This window comes from Emydura macquarii, unplaced genomic scaffold, assembly GCF_026122565.2.
Source record: "Emydura macquarii macquarii isolate MOO-44397 ecotype Brisbane River unplaced genomic scaffold, CSIRO-AGI_Emac_v2 contig_719, whole genome shotgun sequence".
NCBI classification, from domain to species: domain Eukaryota; kingdom Metazoa; phylum Chordata; order Testudines; family Chelidae; genus Emydura; species Emydura macquarii.
In genome coordinates, this window is record NW_027130856.1 from 10,542,679 (window position 1) to 10,562,070 (window position 19,392).

At 37.9% G+C, this 19,392-nt stretch overlaps 1 protein-coding gene across 3 annotated transcripts in view; it reads left to right on the plus strand.

The window, feature by feature from the left end:
* Window positions 1-19,392, plus strand: part of ESYT2 (extended synaptotagmin 2) — a 140,979-nt gene that overhangs the window by 50,284 nt on the left and 71,303 nt on the right. For all 3 annotated transcript variants that reach the window (XM_067542695.1, XM_067542696.1, XM_067542697.1), the window contains exons 4-6: window positions 766-842; window positions 8,607-8,679; window positions 9,331-9,420. In XM_067542695.1, the coding sequence (XP_067398796.1) occupies window positions 766-842; window positions 8,607-8,679; window positions 9,331-9,420 (240 nt within the window). The remainder of the gene's footprint in view (window positions 1-765; window positions 843-8,606; window positions 8,680-9,330; window positions 9,421-19,392) is intronic.

Below are 19,392 nucleotides of genomic sequence, written 5' to 3' on the forward strand. Positions count from 1 at the left end.
ATTTAAGGGGAACAAAGACTTGATATAAAATACGTGGGTAAAGCCTGAAACCTAGCGGTCTAAGCCCTGGATGCTGTTTCCAGGAATGGTCTGGCCAGATTTATCAAGCTATAGCATGACAGCAAAAACGAGAGTCCTGTGGCACCTTAAAGTCTAACAAATTTCTGCAGGCATAAGCTTTCATGGGCTGTAACCCACTTTGTCAGATGCATGAAGTGCAAATCACAGATAGGAGGTATAGATGTACATCCAAGGGTAAGAAACATAACAGTGGGGAGGGCAAGTGCTAATAAAGTCAGTTCAGTTAGGGTAGATGAGACCTATTCACAACTGTTGATTTGAAGGTTAGAATGTGTAAACAGTGACAATTACTTCTTGTAATGAGATAACCATTCCAAGTCCCTATTCAGACCCAGTCTGATTGTGTCCAGTTTGCATATGAGTTCCAGCTCTGCAGTTTCTTGCTGAAGTCTGTTTTTGAAGAACTTTTCAGCACCGCAGCACTTTCATTAAGCTGGGCACGTGGCCAATAAATTCCTGCTCCTAATTCACAGTGTTAAATTGATAACTCGGTTTTAAATTTCATTTTTTTAGTAATGCTTTGGTGAAATAATGCAATTAGTAAATATGCAAGCAATTCCTGCTGCAATTATGTTTATGTTAAACAATTCTATATCCTTCTGTTAAGGATAAGGTTCAAAATATGACAACTTTGGTAAGAAGATTTAACTTTTTTAAACGGACACCCTATTGTTAATGTTTCAGCCACTTAGGATAAATGGTGTAAAAGTGTACACTGAAAACGTGGATAAAAGACAGATCATTTTGGATCTTCAGATCAGGTAATCCTATTTATTTATTATCAGATAAGAGCACACACATCCATTATAAAAATATTTTAGAATGTATTACTTATTTATTTGGTTCATGTTGTTGAAGTTTTTTTTAACTGAATTTGTTAGGAGGTCATTCTCATTTCTTTAAGCAAATGTAGTGCCTGTTAATGTAATTGTGTATGGAGGAAGAAGATGCACACTGTATGTAGTCATTACCTAAAGCAAACGGTCTGTAAGTTTGCTTTGTAAATACACAATTTAAAAATAACTTTCATTTTTCTAAAATGATAAGTTATCTCAATTTCGTTCAGGGAATGGGCACCAGAATGAGAGAGCAAAGCATCCTATAGCTGGGCACAATGATTCATTGAGCCCTCAGAACGGCATCCTTCAGTGGATAACAGACCTGTTCTGGTTGTGACAGTTGTGTCCAAAAGGTTTTTCACAATAAATGGGAAGATGATGATCAGCCCTACTCCAGAGAATATTGGACTAGATGGATCATTGGTCTGACCGAGTATGGCTGTTCTGATAGGAGAGAGCCACAGTGATACTGTTTATGCCTTTCTGGTTCTCAATCTTGATTAACCTAGCAATGAATCTTCAGATGTCTGTATCGCATGGAGGATATCTGTTGTTACAAGACTGTTCCTCCATCCAGGGACAGATAGGTTTAAGATGAATATTTCAATATAGTGATGATTACTGTAATGGACCCCAAAAGAGAAATCAACAAGTAGAATTTATTCTGCTGGATATTGCAAAGTCAGTAACTTGACTATCACATTAAACCAGTGAAACATAGCCTTCATTTCCTCCAGCAGAACCTTATTGTGGATGTGTAAGTAGATACAGACAAAACATTCAGGTCTCTGTAGTCTGATGTTCTCAGCATGTTCAAAAAAAAAGAAGTTTTGTACAAATTCCAACTTTAAAAACTTCCAGCAGCTTTATTCTAACCCACAAGGTCATACAGTAAGATGTTGGAACCTCATTGTTTTCATTACAGCACAGATTGAATCCTTCCATAGATTACAAGGTCAGAAGGGACCACTGTCATTATCTAGTCTGACCTCTTGTATAACACAGGCCATAGAATTTCCCCAATATAATTTCTCAAGCATATCTTTTAGAAAAACATCGAGTCTTGATAGAAAGTGTCATATGCAATATTGTAGCCATGTAGGAAGTGTCATACATCTATCCATGAGCAGACATCAGGAAGTCTACTCTGTCTCCAGTCAGATGAGTTTATTTGAATTTGGAAGCTTTCTCTAATGAGACCCAGTGTTACACATGTAATTCTGTCTGGTAGTCCTCAGAACTGTCATATTCATTCCCTTCAAGAAATACTCCTCCTTCAGTTTAGCATCAGAGTCCAATCCTTACAAGCACTGGTAATCTCAGAGCGGAATATTCATGTGTCCTATATTAAGATCTACTAAATGCCCATTAGTTAACCCATACTGCATATTGCTCATCCAGTCTGAGCCAGTGCCATTTCCTTTCTTTTGGCAGAAGTCTTCTTCAGACTTTTGTGCTGAGGAGAAGATGGCAGTGATTTATATATAATCCACCTCATTTTGATCGTCCGTATTTAAAGAATAATCCTACTTCCGACCCTGGAAACACATTTGTGTACCTTAGCACCAAGAAAAATGGGAACATTTATCTGTACTTATCTGAAAATTTTATTTCTTTGAGTAAGATCTCATCTGGGGACATACGAATCATCCAGTATAAAGATGAAAATTAACATACCAGGATTTGGGTTTGTTTTTATTAGGTGGAATTCACCATACTCTGCAATAGGAGAAATATTTTTCATAAGATATATTTAACACTGTCTGTAATTTAGGGAAGTAGATTTGAATTATCCTGGCTGTGGAAGTTTCTTCAACTGGAGGACACTCCTCTGTTGCCAATGACGGACAAGTCTGGTTCTGCCCAAGGTGCAAGCAGTCTGAAGTACCCAGTGTAATGGATCTCTGGACTTCAGGGCTTGTCTACCCAGGAAGTTAATGCACAACCAGCAAGTATGGTGAATTTACAGCACACTGGTTACTCTCCCCTAACTCCTTGTGTGGGCATTCTTATTGCACACTAACAGTGCCTTTGTGACCTTTACCTTAATTCACTCTAGGGTTTATCTATGCAGCAAGTTACTGTGCTGCAAGCTAGGAAGTAAATCTTTGCACACCAGCTTGCGGCACAGTAAGGTCCCATATTAACAGTGATACAATGCAATGAAAGTCCTGGAGTGCAGTTGGAGTACTACATTTTGCAGTAGTAGCATGCTAAGCTGCACTCTGCAAAATTTCACTGTGGTGAAGCAGTGTCCACATGGGACATTAATGCACCGCAAGCTGGTGTTCCATAGATTCACACCTTGGCTTGCCGTACAATAACTTGCTCTGAAAATGAGCTCGTAAAATGTACTAATATAAATTGCCCAATGTCACTTTTACTGCTCTGTAAGAATCCATATGGAAAGGTAGTGCAGGGTAGTTAGTGCACTGTAAATTCACACTCTAGCTTGCTGCATGCTAACTTCCCCAAGTAGACAAGCCTTTATTGTTTGAAAAAAAGGAAATTTTCAGATTAGCATTTATATTGTTTTAATCTGCTTCTTGGTGGCAAAGAAGAAGGGGGGGGGGGAAGCGAGAACACTGTCTTTAATTTAGGTGAAGGGCTCAGAATCTTTGAGAGCCATTTTAGTACCTAAAAATATACAAAAAATCTAAACAAGATGTTAATCCATTAATCCTTCTGTTAGTCTCCCTATGTACTTAGTGATTCAATAATGACTATTATGGTTTGCCAGATAAAGAATCTGCACACTTTATGGTCTATTAATTCTCTTATTTCAAACTATGTGTAACTCCCTGTCATTTTTATGGAACACACTGAGTGGATGAATATCTAAGAAATCTAAAGGCTATGGATTAAAGTGTTCCCCACTAGACTGTGACATGTTTCTCTGTCACTTCAGTGATCTGCAAATTAAAGTAGTTTTAAATATTTCAGGGCCATTATGATCTCAGTTGGATAAACTGTGCTTATTAAATGAGACGTCAAATAGTAGGTGATGTTACAGTCTAACTGTGTGGCATATTCATCAGCCTAGCAAAATGTACTAAAGGGCAAAGTTTTCTCTAATATATTCTATGATTAAAGCTTGTTATTACTTTTTTCCAGTTTGGTGCTGTTTACTTCTAGTGGTCAGTTTGTTTTGATAAACTATTATAATAGACACGAAGACAAAGCAACTAATATATTACACACAAAAAACATAAAGAACATTAGGATTGCAAAGTCATGCACTGAAAAATTAGGAAATGCCAGAATTTAAGTTGCTCATGCAACCTTAATTTGGGCTCTTTGTAGCATATGCATTATGACACAATGATTAATTATGTAATTCAATACTATTTTTTCTGCCGGACCCTTGTCTGTCTCAATGCACAAGATGGACCTGTTCTGGGTAGAGTCCTGCACGGATACAAGTATGTGGATCTGCATCTGCTGGAATAAACTCTTACCTGACCTGCAATCCACCCCTCCTCTCTTAGATTTACCCACATCCGCACATCAGCTGTTTTGGAGTCAGCAGCCCTTCATCAGCTGTTGTGCCCTTGCCACCCTAAACAGCTGATGAGCCCCTCCTCCCTCTACCTAATAGCTGATCAGCTGTTGAGCCCTGCTGGCGACCTAACAGCTGATCAGCCCCTCCCGCCTAACAGCTGCTGAGTTGTTGAGACCTGCCTTTAGCCTAACAGCTGATCAGCCCTCTTCCCCCTCCAACCTAACAACTGATCAGCTGTTGAGCCCTGGCCTTGATCAGCCCCACAGTCTCACCTAACAACTGATGAGCTATTGAGCCCTGCCAGCAGCTTAACAGCTGATCAGCTGTTTGCTGCACCCCTGGCTGGCAGCTGCTCCAGTCCTGCCCCAGAAGTCACAGAGGTCCCGACCTCCATAACCGTCTGATCTGTGGTTACAAGAAATGGTCCTCATATCCACAACCTCATGCATGGATGCAGATATCTACAGATAGAAGTGGATATCTGCAGATTTGCAGGGCTCTAGTTCTGTTGATAAATCATGGCTGAGTTATAAAGGATGCTGTTGTCTGTATGACCCCTGCTTCATCTGTTCCTGTAGTTGGGAGGTGTGTGTAGTGAATGAGCCAGGGGAATGCAAGAAGAAAGAGGAGAGTCTGATGGTTAAGACAGTTGAATGCCGCCCTGGAGAATAATATCACTGGAAGTGCCACAGAGTTCCTATGTGACGGTAGACAAATCACTTAAACCAAATATTTCACAGGTGGTCACTGTGTGTTACGTCATTTCTGGATGCATGATATTAAATCCTGGGAACTGATTTGCAGAGTGCTGAGAACACACAACTCAAATTGCAGTTAGAGCTCTGCTTTGAACGTATAAAGTGCTATATAATTCTAAGTACTTTGAAAAAGCAGGTCCTAGGTCTCTCAAATTGAGCACCCAAAATTAGTGGATAGTTTTGACCTTACTGTCTCTGTGCCTCTGCTTCGCATCTGTACAATGAGGAGAGTAATATCCCTTATCTCAAAAGGGGTGTAGTGAAAAGAAATTCATTAATATGTGAAGCACTCCGATACTATACTGAGGAGCGCCATCAAAAAGCCCACGAGGATGAATAATTCTGTCTTCAGAACAGGGTTTTAATAGTGTGTAGTCATAAGGCTAGGACCATACATTGAACAATGAAGAGAAAACAAAATATTGAACAGCTGAATATTAAGTGAGCACAGTCCATTCTTTGCACTGAATGAAGCAGTGGTTCCGTGAAAAAATAGTAAGTGATTATGTAATTAAAGACTGTCTTATAATGCATATGCACAAGGTGGCCAAATTCAGGTTGCACAAACAACCTTAATTTTGGCATTTCCTAACTTTTGATTGCTTGACTTTCAAGCTTAATATTCTTTTACTGTAGTTTTGTGTGTGTGTGACTTCCTAGATTTTTAAAAAAGCAAACTGAAAAAAAAAATCTATCATTGTGGCAGCATCTCGATACCGAAATGGTTCATCAGTGGTATTGAAACTTTTAGTTCCATCACACAACCTCTGCCACTTGACCTAATGGAGTCACTGATAACAAGAGTAGGTTGTCATCCTCTAATCTATGTGAACCACCACTAGACAGGAATGGGATACTTCGCCCGTGGTTTCACAGATATGCTGAGAGAAGAAGAAAGGTGATACTCAGGGATCTTGGATTCAGTTCCTGGTGCTGGAGGGGTTTGTGATCTAGTGGACACAACTTCTTCTTCCCATTTCCCCCAAGAGTTAACCCCCTCCTGCCTTGACACCTCCAGCCTATCCCTGTTCCAATCCTGTCTCTTCCTTATCTCTTGCTCCTTGCCCCGTCCCTTTCTCCTAACCTAACCAGTCCCAGTCTCCACTCTTCAGGCTTCTCCTCCCAGTCTTCTTGCCAAACCATTCTCAGTTCCTCCTCCCACCTCCCAGACTCCTTGCCCATGCAGTCCATACTCTCTCCCCTAAATCTTCATCCAATCTGCTTTTCTCCCTCACACAATTCCCTCTTCCGCTATCATCTCTCTTTTGGGGCTCCTTGTCCAGTCTCAGCATCCCCCCTGCATCCTTGTCCATTCTTTTTGCCCATCCACTTGCAGCCTTCCACTGGCTCCCAGTCCCCCCTCCTGTGCTCCCCTTTTCCTTTTCTGATTCCCTCTCTAGTTTCTTTGGCCACCCATGCGCAGCCTCTCTTCTTGGCTCACAGCTGTAGGCTTAGCTCCCCTCTTTCCCCCACACATGCTTCTTATCTCAATATATCCTCCATTTCCCAAGACCAAGCTCTTGACCCCTCTGCATTTGAAACAGTGAACTTTGTCCTTCATGGTGCTTAGGCCTAATAGAAGTCATTGAGAGAACAGAAGAGACAGGCTTCCTGCTTTCAGTTCAGGGTCTGTCACAGCCCACAACAGCAGCAATTGCAGGGAAAGTCCTGATCAGCGGGGACAGAATCTTCAGGAATTTTGGATGCTAAAATCCCTGACGTCTCAAACTGCATTTTTTTTTTAAAACCCAAAAGCATATATCTTTGCCAAATTTGGGTGGATTTTCATGGAGATGGGAGATCTAAGGCTACCCCCAGCCAAAGTTCAAGTCCTTGTCACAAATTCTGAGGGAGTCATAAATTGTAATGCCACAGGGATCATTGTGATACTCTAGTCTGGCCTGTATAGCACAAGCTTTAGAACTTCCCCAAAGTAATTTGTAGAGTATATCTTTTAGAAGAACATACAAGCTGGATTTAAAAATAGTCAGTTATGGAGAATCCACCATGATCTTTGGTAATTTGCTCCAATGGTTAATTACTCTCACCATTAAGAATTTGCACCTTATTTCCAGTCTGAATTTGTCTAGCTTCAGCTTCCAGCCATTGGATCATGTTACTCATTTATCTGCTAGACTAAAGAGCCCATTATTAATCTTCTCTTTGTTAGACTCAATGAGCTCAATCTATTTAGTTTATCATTAAAAAAACCATGTTTTCTAATCCTTTAATCATTCTTGTAGCTCTTCTCTGAATCCTCTCTAATTTATCAACCATCCTTCTTGAACTAGAACTTTTTAAATAAAAGGTCACCAAACATTTTTTAACATGGGCAAAACAAGATTTTTCCCCCCCTACCTTTGTTCTTGAAAATGGCTGAACACCATTGGCTGAAATTTTCCAGAGCAATTCAGCCTGAGTCAGACAGCCAGCATCGAAAATTTCAACCCAAATAGTTAGTTTGACAAAGTTATAAGCAACTGAAAACAGGATCATATAATTGGAAGTGTCAGACAACCTTAATAAGAGATGGCCTTACTAGCTCTGCCTATAATAATCAAGGGTACATCTCAAGGTCTGAATGTTTTCTCATGATTGAAGTGGACGAAAGGTTTCTGTCACCATATAATGAATGAGCAAACCTATCATATAACATGTACTCCTAAAAGGAAGTGTGGGTTCGCAATAAATATTTCCATTATTTCCCAGAATTATGACTTTCTGCTTTTTTCTCCTTTGCATAGACTTTTAAAGATGAGAGTGTACCTCTTCCATCTGATTTTACAATCTATCTTCAGAACAAAAACAACGAGAGTTTTGTGGCACTTTAATATTTGTAGACATAAGCTTTCGAGAGACTTCAGCTCTCTTCTTCAGATGCAGTAATACAGAAAATAGGTAACACAGAGGCATCTTATAGATATCCAGGTGCATTGAGCAAAGTAACTTTGCTCACCCATTCTCACCTCCTACTCAGTGGTCGTCATTAGGTCTAAAGTACCAGACTCCATCTCCCCCACTGCTCTCAATGCACCTGGATATCTATAAGATGCCTCGGTGTTACCTATTTTCTGTATTACTGCATCTGAAGAAGAGAGCTGAAGTCTCTCGAAAGCTTATGTCTACAAATATTAAATTTGTTAGTCTTTAAAGTGCCACAGAACTCTCGTTGTTTTTGCTGTATACAGACTAACATGGCTACCCCTCTGGAACTATCTTCAGAACAGAATTTTGTTAGTGCTTTAAAATTATAATTATTTTTACTTAAAGTGTGATTGTTTCTGAAATGCACAACTGTTTCATGTGAAATGCTTAATGTGATTGGAAAAAGAATGCTGCAGTTAGTAATTAGATATGTGTTGCATTTTTAGAGTCTAGAAATGTAAAACCTTTATATAGCACTGTAGTTTTTCTGTTTTTTCTCAGTTTTGTTGGCAATTGTGAAATTGATTTGGAGATCAAGAGATACTTCTGCAGAGCTGGTGTAAAAAGTATACAGGTGAAGTTCAGTTTTTCTCTCTCTTACCTCACATTTGTCATGACACAAAATATAATTGAATAATTCTTTTGCTTTTATTGACAATAATTTAAATCGCATTAGTATACTTGTGGCTTACTAGTTAATTTATATTCTCAAATATGGAAATAAATTCATTTAATCATGTTACGTTCTGAAAAAAGCAGGTAGCAGAAATAAAAGTTTTCAAGAATGAATTATTTTAAGATATATTTATAAGGATTCACATTTACTTGTGCCGCTGCTATCCATGTATGTCTGTTGCAACAGTTTGTGGCATATGAATAAATACATTTTTCCATATTTATTATTTATTTCTACTGAGCATCAATTGACGTTTAGCATCAATTGTATATAGATCAAAAGTATGCTAATGTGATCTTAACACAATTTAGGGTGAAGGTTTCTGTTTACAGAAGACTTGCACAAAGACCTGTGCACCACTTAACTCCCCCTTGTTAAGGGCTTTAGTTAGACTTGCATGGTGTATAGGGCCATCTGCACTTGCATAAACTCAAAAGACTTTCAAAAACGTAGTTATGTATATATTTGCTACTGTGTGCACTTAATCTACATATAGTACCTGGATTGATAGGAGTCAATTACATTATCCTTTCTTTTCCTTTTTTTCAGCTTCATGGTACTATGAGGGTTATCCTGGAACCATTAATTGGAGACATGCCCTTAATTGGAGCGCTATCTATTTTTTTCCTTAGGAAACCTGTAAGTAAAAAATCTAGCTATGAATCATTGCTCTGCTCTTTGGCTACATTTATTAATAAGAATAGTAATATTGAATGAGGTCTTCTGATTTTATTATGGAAAGAGACTGAAGCATGAGGACTCTGTATACATTGCAGAAATTCCCAGGACTTATCTTGTCAAAGGACATATCTAGCAAAAGTTGAAGTGCCTTTAGTGGCTAGACTTTTTTTTTTTTTTTTTTAAACCTTGGAATTATATGCATATGGAAATTAGATTCAGAGGTCTTAGAACAATAACTTTTACATAACACCTTTCCTGTTAGTCAGATTTTTTTGACACATTTTTAAATCTGATTTCTGTATTTGAAATCAGACTGTTGGTGCGATCACATTTTAGAAATCTACCCTTTCTCCAGGTGCTTGTGTCCATTCAAGATGTCTCTGTACCACACAAAAAAGCAATGAAGATAGATACTTCTTTTGATTTATTGAGCCAAAACCAATTCATATTGTGTATTCATGCATCAAAAGATGTACAGCTAACAGAAGTGGAGGAAACTCTTACCTAGAGAAAACTCTCATCTGACCACTGGCTATATTTTGGTAGTTTTAGATAGGGAACAAATTATTTCCCCTCTATGTTTAATTGAGACAAAGTGTATTTACTATGATATTTCCATTTTATCCTTACGTTTTTCTTTTTTCCTAAAATAAAGTTTGTTGGAGGGAGTGAACAACATTTACAGACATTTCTCTCTTTAGTATAGTTTCAAAAGGGATGAAAGAATTTATTCTGGGGAAAAGAGCTCATTAACCAAGACAAAAATTGCCAGGTTATATTTTGGCAGAAAGTTAGTTTTTGAATGAAGTGTAAAGACAGTGAATGTTTTTGTTTTTCTAAATACAGAGGGAAAATTTACTCATTTCAGGTTCTGTTGGTTTTGGGAGAATTTTTGTCCTTTGGCATGAAAAATGGAAGTGTAGAGGGTAGATATGGTAGAGTTGTTTAACTGTATGGTAGAGTTGAATGACCTATGTCCTGCTTCTGGCCTTACATGATTATATAACAATTTCTCACAAGGGCTATCACATAGAGCAGTACATATGTTCTCACTAAAACCTGTGAATTGGATTTCTCTGTCATAGGCAGTAGCTTTTCTCTGTCCATTGTGTTTGGGATGGTGGGAGCCTTTGTTCTTGTTAGCTCAGGACTACTTGGCTAACAGGTGATGTAAATGCAAATCCTCTGAGTTAAGATTTTAAATTAGATGCAAATCCCAATTAGAATCCTTTCCTAAAAGGTGCTGGTATCTCATAAAGCCAGCATAGAACATTTTTTAGAATCTACAGATCAAGCAGTTGAGATTCACATGGTTAAATCACCTCATCAATTTCTGTGTCTGTAAATGCTCATTTAGTCTTGTAAAAAATACCAGATAGACAGTGAAGCACTCTATTTTCAGAACAGGCACCGCCTGATAAGAATCTCCTTCAGACTGTAGTTCATTCTGCATTCCTTTGGGCCTTAGCTGGTCTCATTTGAAAGAAAAAAAAGTGATCACTTTTTGTGAACTGTGGTGTATTAGAGATGGTAGACCCCTGTGCACTAGGTACTAGACTGAGAATAAGGGTGCTCTTGATATAGGAAACAGAACTGACATTAGATGACACAACTTTCATTCACTGCCAGTTTTGATTAGGCAATGTACGGAAAAGCAGCTTTGTCCCATTACTAGTCCCCTACACTTTGAAATATATTTCAAAAGTCTAGGTTTTATTGACTTAAGACTGCAAATAGAGTAGAATATGAAAATCAGAAATATTGTAAATAGCCATAAAATTCCTGAAAATGTCAGACCCTACATTGCAATACCTTGTGACTCAGCCATTTGAGCCATCCCACCCATACTGAATAACACTTGTCCAAAAAGCAATCGACTCATAAAATAAGCTTTATATAGCAAGTTTATTACTACTAAGTAGTAATGTTTTTGTTTTATTACAAGATTTATTTCCCACTGTATCTTCTTCAGCATTTGTGTTTTTATCTTCTGCAGCAGGATCTAAAATAACTTTTAGTATAGCAGTGAAGTTCTATAACAAAATCCCATCCACCATTTAGAGATTGGGTGGCTGTAGCCAAGAAAAGCGTTTCTTCACTATATTTGTTAGAAAGGAAGAGGAGGAATTAGTTGGCAACTAGCAATGGATTTTGTTCTCATATTTTCCAATCTAAAGTAACCGGCAATAATTCCACTCACTCTGTAGCATCTGTTTGCTGGCCTTAATGACTATATAAGGCAATGCTGGCTAAATTAATAATCCTGAACATACTTATCTAATGAGTTTGCCAGAGTCTTCTACCACTTTCTTGTGCAATGCATAGTTGTGTTTTTTGGTTTTTTTGTTGGAGTTGCAGGAGTTCCCACTTCATATTTTTTAATAAAACATAGTTTAAAAATTAGATTTGTTTGTGAGGCTAATATGCTTATCAAATATGTTAGTGTGTGCATCTTTTAAAAAAGAGAAGAACATTTTAAAATGTTTCTATGTTCTGAACCTTTCTTTTAAATATGATGTGCCTTAATGCCAAAGAATTGAAAGGGAATGTTGTGTAATAGAGCAGAAAACTGAGTCAGGAATCATAATGTAGTTTTTTGCTGTCTTTTTTTAATGACTATGTACAGATCATGTATAACCTTATTTAACTATATATTTCAACTTCCCTTGGAAAACTAAACTCAGCTCATCTGTAAATGTAAACAAGAATAAAATATCATGTAATGAGCTAGTTATCTTGATATTTATTTATTTATTTATTTATTTATTTATTTTTACTGAAAGGTCTGCTTGTAGTCATTCTGTAAAATCATGATTCTCAAACTTTCATATAGTGACTTGCTTCTTAAGTTCAAAATCCTTTCCCAGTTGCTCACCTTTCTGCAGCAACTGGAATAGTAGGTGATATATATATATTTTTAAAAATTAAGGAAGACAGGATGAAAATAAGTTTGCTTCTAATAGAGAAGATACAGTTGCTAGGTAACATCCTGCCATTTTGTATCTATTTATTTCCTCCCTCTGGGTGTAGGACCATACATATATTTTTACTAAATCAAGTACTATCGGGAGAGAAAGTTCACTTTGCAGTTTGGTCCTGTCCTCCTGTCTTCTACCACTTCAATTTTGATAGTTGTTGCAAATTTGAATATGGGGTAGAATTTACAAAATTGGTGACGTGAATGGAACTTAGGTTCCTCAGACCCAGACTTTTAAAGGTATTTAGACACGCCTGCATTCATTGTTGTATCGCCTAAGTTTGATTTTCAATAGGGGTTTAGGCACTTTGGGGCCTAAATGTCATTTCACAGTCAGTGAGATTTAGGCTCCCAAGTGCCTAAAGCCCTTTTGAAAATGAGACTTAGGTGTTGCAACACTGAGTGCAGCAACGCCTAAATACCTTTGAAATATGGACATAAGTGACTTAGATATTTTATCTCTGGTCACATTTGTACCAAAGAAATGTCTGTCAAAAAATGTCTGACATAAAACTTTCATGCAGGATGTGGAGGGATGAGGTTAGGGGGTTGTTTGATGTGTTCTAATTGGTCAAAAAAAGCTCTGGAAATCTTTTTTTAATTGTACTGGGCTACAGAGTTACTTACGGACACAATCTGTCACCTTTTGTTACAGAGGAGCTCAGTGGAGCATCTGGAAGAGCTCCACAGTCTGCGAATCACTGCAGTAAATGATGTTCTTTAAAATTACATTAATTTACATATTTAGAAAAGTCAAATAGATTATAGATGGTCTTTGTAATGTCCTACACTTTAGCAGTATAACTTACATCTTTTAATTCATGCATTCGATAGGTTAAAGTAGGGAATACTTCCAAAGTATAGGTGTTACCGTGAGTTAACCCTGACTATCAGGCACCATGTTACGTATGACGTTCCCTATGTTGAGTTTAATATCCTTTTGGTGAATCCCATGTAATTTCTGATTGTATGTCCTTGCATGAGCCTTGCCAGAGTGATTGAGGCATCATTATATCTTTGCAAAACATGTTTCCAGGGTGCTGGGGGAGTGCACTGGAAAGAGTCCCTTGCTACGCTCCAATGTGGGCAACTCTCCCTGTTAATCCAACTGTTAAAGCATGTAGGAATTAGGGTTGTAGCCCTGTGCATGTCCCAGCTCGACTTCCTTCCGAAGCTACAAGCATCACCAGTAGTGGTAGCTATTGTGTTTCCTAGAACAGTCAGATTGTCTCTTCCTCCTGAATGGGTTCATGGGGGCATCAGAAAAGGGCTTCTGGGGCCATCCACTTTCTAGATAATTATGTAAAGAAATACATTAAGCCTTAGGAGTTCTGCCATTACTACCTATCTATCTTTCAGAATATGTCCTGTAACAGCCCTTGTAAAAGCATGTTCTGCTCTCTCACACCAATTTGCTTCAAAGGAAATTGTTCACTGAGATTCCAAAATATCTTGCTAGCTACCTTACTTACTAGAGTTCTGTAGTCAAACAAACCACAGGTTTGTCGGTGGCTTCTGCTATGCACTAGGACATACAATTTACCTCTTATGCTTCTTAAACTTTCAAGTAATTGTACGGTGTCTGTCCTACATTTGCTTTGATGCATTCAGGAATCCATTCTCTATATTAGGACATCTGGGAGACTGAAAACTTCGAAAGCTTGTAAAAGCATTGACTTCTTTTTAGTTTACCACATTGATGTATAGGGGAAAATAATGTAATTAAAATGTCTTTTTGAATATTGCATTGTGTATGTGCAAACAGACACACTTAGGTAGAAGATTAGCTAAGCTCTTCAACTTGTGTACAGAAAAGTAGACTGAAGATGCACATGGGTCATAGAGGAACCCTGCTCATTTTGTAAGCTGAACGGTTAGAAGAACTGCTGTTCTGTGTCCTCCTAAGGTCTGCATGCAGAACAGGAGAGCAGTTTGGCTACTATTACCTCCTAAAGATTTAGTGGAGGAAATAGCCTCTTCATGGTTAAGTTGTAACCAGTATCTTTATATGTGGCTGATTTTTTTCCCCTCCTTCTGCGCATATACAAATTTAAAAGTGTGTTTTATTTATTTTTAAACAGTCATGCTTTCAACCACCAATGAAACTGGAGTCAACTGTGGCTTGTAGCCAGTATCCTCTCATTGACAAGTACTTTCTATTGCCCTTTCAAACATACCATGATGATACATTGCTTGTGAACAGTATTTTCTCTGACGAATTCTTTCCACAACAATTTCAAAGTATATGGGAATACTGTTTTGGTTTCCAGCCATTATTAGCTTAGTCAGATCTATTCACTCCTTAAGTAATCTGGTAAACATTCCAGCCTATTTATTTATACTATGGGTAGATGAAGGTACAGCTTTTAAAAGAAAAGAAAAAAATAAAAAGGATTTAAGTAACAAAAACCTTAATTTAAAAAACCAGTTAAGGATGACAGAGTGACAATAATGTAGTTACCTATCTTCTTCTTTTACAAAACAAAAGCACATAAATCAGGAAACTAATAGTTTAAAATATATGGTGTTCTTAACTATTTGAATATTAAGCATAATCTCTTTATTATTCTTATCTAAGACAGAGAAAAGCACACTTCATCACAACACAACAATTTTAACTCTGACCCATAATAAATACCACATTTTATCGGTAATGGGAAAATATAAACACAACACAGCCCTTCTGGAAAAGAAAGATAATATTTTGTATGTGTACACATTAATAATACACTTCAGTCAGCTTCACTGTGTGTGTATGTGTGTACATAGACAGTGTTTACACCTTTCCTGCTAAACATATAAAATAGTATTCTCAATAAGTAGCAACTGTAAGTACATTACCAAAAACACTCTGATGTAGGTTAATAAAGACAATAGTTAGATACTGAAATAAAGATGTGCTTTGATAAAACATGCTTCTTTGTATTTGATAGTAGACACACATTATTCTAATGTTAGCCATGTAACACATACAATGGTCATAAATGTTCATTTCCTTGCTGTTAAGCATTTGGCTTTTGGAAATGACAGTGACAATAAAATGTATTTGTGTCACTTAGCAACCTTATCTATTTTATTTTTAAGCAAATTATGTTTAAATTATGCACACATTTTATTTAGAATTTATGAAAGCACAATTCCTTTTGTTCTCATAAACATACTGGGATGAACATTATCATGTCCTGGGATCTCATCAACACTACAGGTAATTGAGTTTGTGTGCAAAGAATTAGCACAGTATCCATCTGATTCAAAAGCAGCTTATTCTTTTATACCCCTTCTTGCTGGCTCTCTTGGTTCTACTTCTGGTTCAGCAACATGTGAAACTGTGTTGGCTGAAATTGTCAATTTTATTGTGCTTCTACTAATGACATACTTGAAGTTTCATCTTCAGAAAGGATAAAAGAACATATGCATTTGAGTCGTATGTGTGACCTGCAGAAAAGTTTGATTTTAATATTGCTGCTTTTCTTTTGCTAAAAACTCACTGCAAAACAGAGTTGATCTCTATGCTTCAATGTAGAAAGCAGTTACTGACTTTGATGCATCATGTTTTTAATCTAATTGTATTGGAAAGCTGCCACACAAATGTATGCTATAAAGATACTTTTAGAATAGCCTGGAAGAACTGATCACTGCTGGAACTGTGATTTGTTTTCAAACTGAACTAGCCTGTGCCACGCTGATACAATGAAGAGGGATTGTAAAAGGTGCACAGATAGCCTTTTTCATCACACAACATATTCTCTCCAAATACCATCTATTTCTCTATGCCAAAAGAATATGAAATTACAATTGCTGACATCAGACAAGAACTTTAATAAATGATTAACACTTGATACCTTGCAAAACTCTCTTCTTATGTACAGGAAGTATCACTGCTTTTCTTTCATCATCTTTGTCACGGGTAGGTGAGTATCACCTGGCAAATTTCTTCTTCGAGCCCTCTGTGCATTTCCTGTTGTGAGATATAGCATCCTTGGTGTTGAGCTGGGGAAATGCCTTGAAAAGCAGTGCCCATTGGAGGCGTGTAACAGTGCATTTCTATTGAACCAGAATCAATATTTTCTTACAAGACTTTCCCTCCCATTCCCCTTGCTAACCAGAGTCATAAGGAAAATCATGTTAGACAGAGCCAATGTTATATTAATAGCCTTAATGTAGCCTCAGTGTAGCCAGATCTTCTGTGGCTGACCAGAGACTCTCTATACCTACTGCTTCTGTCTCCAGACCTCCTGTTTTAACAACAAGGGATGATTCTGTATCTAACCCACAGACTCTCCATTTTATAGCATGGAGGATAACTTGCTGACTAATATGGACCATTTCTGCTCTCGGAAGGATCAAGCCATTCTTTTACAATTCAGGAAAAGCTTAACATAAAATGCTATAAACAGAATGGAAGCTATTTATCTGGGCCACTGGTAAGGGAGTTGCTCTCTTGAACTGGAGTCCCTGAAGTCCTAGAATACCTCCTACATTTGAAGTCTCAGGGCTTGGTTTTAGCCTTCCTCAAAGTCCATTTGGCAGCATTATCTGTTTCTCACAACCCATATTAAGGACAAACTCATCTTCTTTCATCCTACAGTCTCCGGATTCCTTAAGGAGTACGGTAACATCAATCAAAATAGTCTTCCTGATAGCAATTAGATCTGTTAGAGAGAGAGCTTAATGCTTTGATGGCCATTCTACCTTCTAATAAAGTGAGTAATGTCACTCTTGCACAAGAACTTGTGCGCCACTCAGTGGACATGGCTTTTCAAGTGGTTCCGCAGCTTGACATAAGGGGCACCGTAACCCCCAAGAGTGAATAGACAGAGGCAACTCTCAAAGAATAACAGTTCCAGGTAAGTAAACTATCAATGGGAATTGCCATATCAAAATAGAGTAGTGGTCCATCTAATCCAGTATCCTTTGTCTGATTATGGTCAGTACCACATGTTTTGGAAGGTTCAAGAAACCCCTCACTGGCCAGCTATGGAATAACCTGGTCATGAAGAAGTTTCTTCCTCATCCCTGTCATCTAGTGATTGACTTATGCCCTGAAGCATGAGAGTTTTTGTATCCTTTCTTAAGTTAGATAATATTTTTAAACTGTAAATTGATTCCTTATCCATGTAAATGTCTAATCTTTTTCTGTCCTACTAGGCTATTAGCGTAAATGACCACTGGTAGGACTGAGTTCCACAGGCTAATTATTCACTGTGGTAAAAAGTGTTTCCTTTCAGCTATAAACTTGTTGCCTTTCTGTTTAATTGAATGTACCTTTTTTCTTGTATTGTAAGAAAGGGTGAATAAGAGGGTCTCTTTTGCTTTCTGTCTATTTTTGTATACCTCCTCCTCTCCCCTCTTCTGTGTGTCTTTTCTAAGTTAAACAGTTCCACACTTTTTAGTCTTTCACTATATGGAAATCTTTCTGTTCCTGTAATCATTTTCATCTCTCTCTCTCTCTCACGCACGCGCACGCACACGCACACGCACACACACACACACACACACAGAGATCCTTTTTGTTTTTTCTTTCCAGATAGGTGATCAGAAAATAAACACAGTATTCCAGGGGAGGGCATACTGTTTAGAGAATCATATAAATGTATGGCCAAAAGGGACTTGAGAGGTCATCTAGTCCATCTTCCCCATGCTGAGACAGGACCAGGTATACCTAGAACATACCTGGCAGTTGTTTATCTAACCTGTTTTTAGAAACTTCTAGTGAAGGGGATTCCACAGCCTCCCTTGGTAACCTATTCCAGTACTTAACTATCCTTATAGTTAGAAAGATTTTCCTAATATCTAAACTAAATCTCCCTTGTCTCAGCATAAGCTGATTACTTCTTGTCCTATCTTCAGTGGACACAGAAAACAATTGATGACCATCCTCTCCATAACAGACCTTAACATATTTGAAGTTTTTTTTGTCAAGACTAAACATGCCCAGCTTTTTAAACTTTTCCTCATAGATTATGTTTCTCCTTAGAGTGTCTGTTGCATATTCCTACTCATGGACTGCTCTGACCAGTGTAGCCTGAAGGATAGAATTCTAGCTAATATACCCGTTGGAACACTCACCCACCTCCCTTCAGTGAATGTTGAGTGTTCCAGGGCAAGGGTATAAAAGGGCTGTGGTGCTACAGTTTCTTCAGTTCTTTCAACTGAGATCAACTGCACAGTTTAGAAAGTTGCTACAGGATTCTTCTGGATCCATGTTGAGAAGTTAGTTAGTAGCATTAGTTAGTGTTGTTTAAGTTACAGCAGTTAATTAAGGTGTCAGAACCGAAGGCTTAAAAGTCTAGGTTTAAGTGATGTGTCTCATGTCCGGAGGTGTTTCCACTGTTGGATTCACGTGCCAGATGCCTTCCATGTTTAGGAGTGGGACGCTTTCCCTCCAAATACTCTCTTTGCTCAACTTCTATTATGTAAGCAAAGAGGGAAAGACAGAATAGATTGCAGGAAGTACTGTCAGTGAAACCATACAGAACAGAAAGGTCACATTGCTCGGCTAGATCTCAGAGGCCTGCTTCAGCTCTGAATGATTAGGCCAGGAAGAAAGACAGAGCCTCTTCCATGCCCAGTACTACAGGATTCAAAAAATGTACAGATCCAAAGAAGATGACCACATCAATGTTGGCCTCTGTTTCCAGAGCCATCCAATCCAAAAGGATTCAGTTACAGTGCAGAGCATGAATGTCCAGTTCTCATTTCTGGTTCTGTTGATAACTGAGCCAGACATTTCTTCTCCACAGACATTGGATGTTTTCTTACAGCCTATCCAGCTAGTCAGCAGGGGGCTAGAAGAAGTCAGGATTTCTCCTCTACTTCCATCATCCAAAACTCCATATGGATCTCCAGTAGGGCTGTCATTTAATTGCAATTAACTCAAGTGATTCATTTGTTTTGAGTTAACTCAATTGAAAAAATTAATCACGATTAATTGCAGCTTTAATCTCACTGTT